The sequence below is a fragment of the Nanorana parkeri genome, unplaced genomic scaffold (genome assembly GCF_000935625.1).
Source record: "Nanorana parkeri isolate BGI_ZX_2015 unplaced genomic scaffold, ASM93562v1 scaffold3401, whole genome shotgun sequence".
NCBI lineage: Eukaryota > Metazoa > Chordata > Amphibia > Anura > Dicroglossidae > Nanorana > Nanorana parkeri.
In genome coordinates, this window is record NW_017309669.1 from 2,333 (window position 1) to 5,221 (window position 2,889).

Below are 2,889 nucleotides of genomic sequence, written 5' to 3' on the forward strand. Positions count from 1 at the left end.
CCGGTGGGCGGGGTTGTGGATGGTGCTGATGTTGGAGCCGGAGATGCTCAGAGCGGCGGAGAGGAGCGGAGACCCCCCGGGATCTCTTCCAGCCCCGGACACACCATGTGGATACAGCTGATGTGTGCGGCGTGTTGCTGCTGGGGGCTCCTAGGGGCAGGTAGGTCCATTATCAACCCCCATTAGCTCCCGACTACTGACCCGCCACCAGACTATTGCCCCCATCAGCACCCGACTACTAGCCCGATCAGCTCTGCTGTTACACCAAACTCCCCGGGCGGCAAATAGCTACGAAGCCCCAAATGACTGGGACCCAATTTGTGCTCTGACACCTCTCTCCCCATCTCCTCTGGATTCCTCCTCATTCCATACCCCATTTCTCCTCTCTGTGCCCCATCCTTATGTCTGGGTACCTCCATCTATCCCGTGTACCCCATCATTTTTCTGCACGCACCCCTTTCTCTCTCCATGGCTTTATCTCTTTTTTTTTCACTGTACCCCCATTTCTCACATGTCTGCCGATCTAGTTTTTCACATCACCTAATGTTATCCAATCTCCTTCCCTTGTACTTCTTCCCTATTTCCCATCTCTTCTCTGTACCCCAAGCTCTCCTCCATCCCTGTACCCCAAGCTCTCCTCCCTCCCTGTACCCCAATCTCTCCTCCCTCCCTGTACCCCAAGCTCTCCTCCCTCCCTGTACCCCAATCTCTCCTCCCTCCCTGTACCCCAATCTCTCCTCCCTCCCTGTACCTAAACTCGTTTCACTCTGTATCCCCATATTTCCTTTTCCCCCAGATCCTCTCCTTCTGTACCCCAACTTTTCTCTATCATGTTTTGTCTCTCTGTACTCCATCTTAATTCCCATTTCTCCTTTCTTTGTACTTTGGTCTCTCTACACCCCATCTCTCCTTTACTTGTACCCCCATCTTTTCTCCCTCTGTACCTCTGTGTCTCTTTTTCATAACCCCATCTTCCTGGTGTACCCCTATCTCTCTTTTCTGTCCTCAAATTTCTCCTTTGTACCCCATTCCTTCTCTGTGTACCTCCATATCTCCTCTATCCGTACCCTCATTCCTTATTACTCTGTACCCTCTCTTCCTCCTCTGTACATCAATGTATTCTCTATCTCTGTCCCCCCATATCAACTTTCTCTGTACCCCCATATGACCTCTCTCTGTCCCCCTATATCACCTTTCTCTGTCCCCCCATATCACCTATCTCTGTCCCCCCATATCACTTATCTCTGTCCCCCCCATATCACTTATCTCTGTCCCCCCCATATCACTTATCTCTGTCCCCCCCATATCACTTATCTCTGTCCCCCCCATATCACTTATCTCTGTCCCCCCCATATCACTTATCTCTGTCCCCCCCATATCACTTATCTCTGTCCCCCCCATATCACTTATCTCTGTCCCCCCCATATCACTTATCTCTGTCCCCCCCATATCACTTATCTCTGTCCCCCCCATATCACTTATCTCTGTCCCCCCCATATCACTTATCTCTGTCCCCCCCATATCACTTATCTCTGTCCCCCCCATATCACTTATCTCTGTCCCCCCCATATCACTTATCTCTGTCCCCCCCATATCACTTATCTCTGTCCCCCCCATATCACTTATCTCTGTCCCCCCCATATCACTTATCTCTGTCCCCCCCATATCACTTATCTCTGTCCCCCCCATATCACTTATCTCTGTCCCCCCCATATCACTTATCTCTGTCCCCCCCATATCACTTATCTCTGTCCCCCCCATATCACTTATCTCTGTCCCCCCCATATCACTTATCTCTGTCCCCCCCATATCACTTATCTCTGTCCCCCCCATATCACTTATCTCTGTCCCCCCCATATCACTTATCTCTGTCCCCCCCATATCACTTATCTCTGTCCCCCCCATATCACTTATCTCTGTCCCCCCCATATCACTTATCTCTGTCCCCCCCATATCACTTATCTCTGTCCCCCCCATATCACTTATCTCTGTCCCCCCCATATCACTTATCTCTGTCCCCCCCATATCACTTATCTCTGTCCCCCCCATATCACTTATCTCTGTCCCCCCCATATCACTTATCTCTGTCCCCCCCATATCACTTATCTCTGTCCCCCCCATATCACTTATCTCTGTCCCCCCCATATCACTTATCTCTGTCCCCCCCATATCACTTATCTCTGTCCCCCCATATCACCTCTCTCTGCCCCCCCATATTGTTTCTGTTTTTCCCTAGCTCTCTTTTTCTATCTTCCCATCTCTGCACCCCTATTACTTTCTTTGTAATAAAACCCCTTTTATTCCCAGGACCCCAATATTTCCCTCCCTCTATCTCCTTCTCTCTCTGCGTTCTCCACTTGTGTGTCCTCGGGTGTCAGTTATTTCCCCCTCTCTCATTCCAGTCGTAGTCTCTGCCGCCAGCATAGAAAACACTAAGTTCATCCTCCCGCAGCTCCGGCCTCCTCCAGCCTTCTCCTCGCTGCTCCGACCTCCTCCAGCCTTCTCCTCGCTGCTCCGACCTCCTCCAGCCTTCTCCTCGCTGCTCCGACCTCCTCCAGCCTTCTCCTCGCTGCTCCGACCTCCTCCAGCCTTCTCCTCGCTGCGCTCCACTCTGGGCATTCTTCCAGCAATCTCTGATACTACGATACTCCGATATGCCCCATTTCTGACCCTTTCTTTCCAAAATGTATTTCCCTGTCTTCCATAGACGCATCTAGCACATCGTACCCGTCACTATGCATCTGCCCCTAGTGTACTTCTTGCCTCTACATAATCTCATATCTTCTCTCTAGTGGTCTCCCCCTTCTCTCTCTCTCCCTCTCCCCCTCTCTCTCCTCTCTCCCCCTCTCTCCCCCCCACTCTCTCCCTCTCTCCTCTCTCTATTCTCTC

At 51.4% G+C, this 2,889-nt stretch overlaps 1 protein-coding gene across 1 annotated transcript in view; it reads left to right on the forward strand.

The window, feature by feature from the left end:
* Positions 1-8: 8 nt before the first annotated feature.
* Positions 9-2,889, forward strand: part of LYPD1 (LY6/PLAUR domain containing 1) — a 41,916-nt gene continuing 39,035 nt past the window's right edge. The window contains exon 1 of the mRNA XM_018574946.1: positions 9-160. Within this exon, the coding sequence (XP_018430448.1) occupies positions 106-160 (55 nt within the window). The 5' untranslated portion in view covers positions 9-105. The remainder of the gene's footprint in view (positions 161-2,889) is intronic.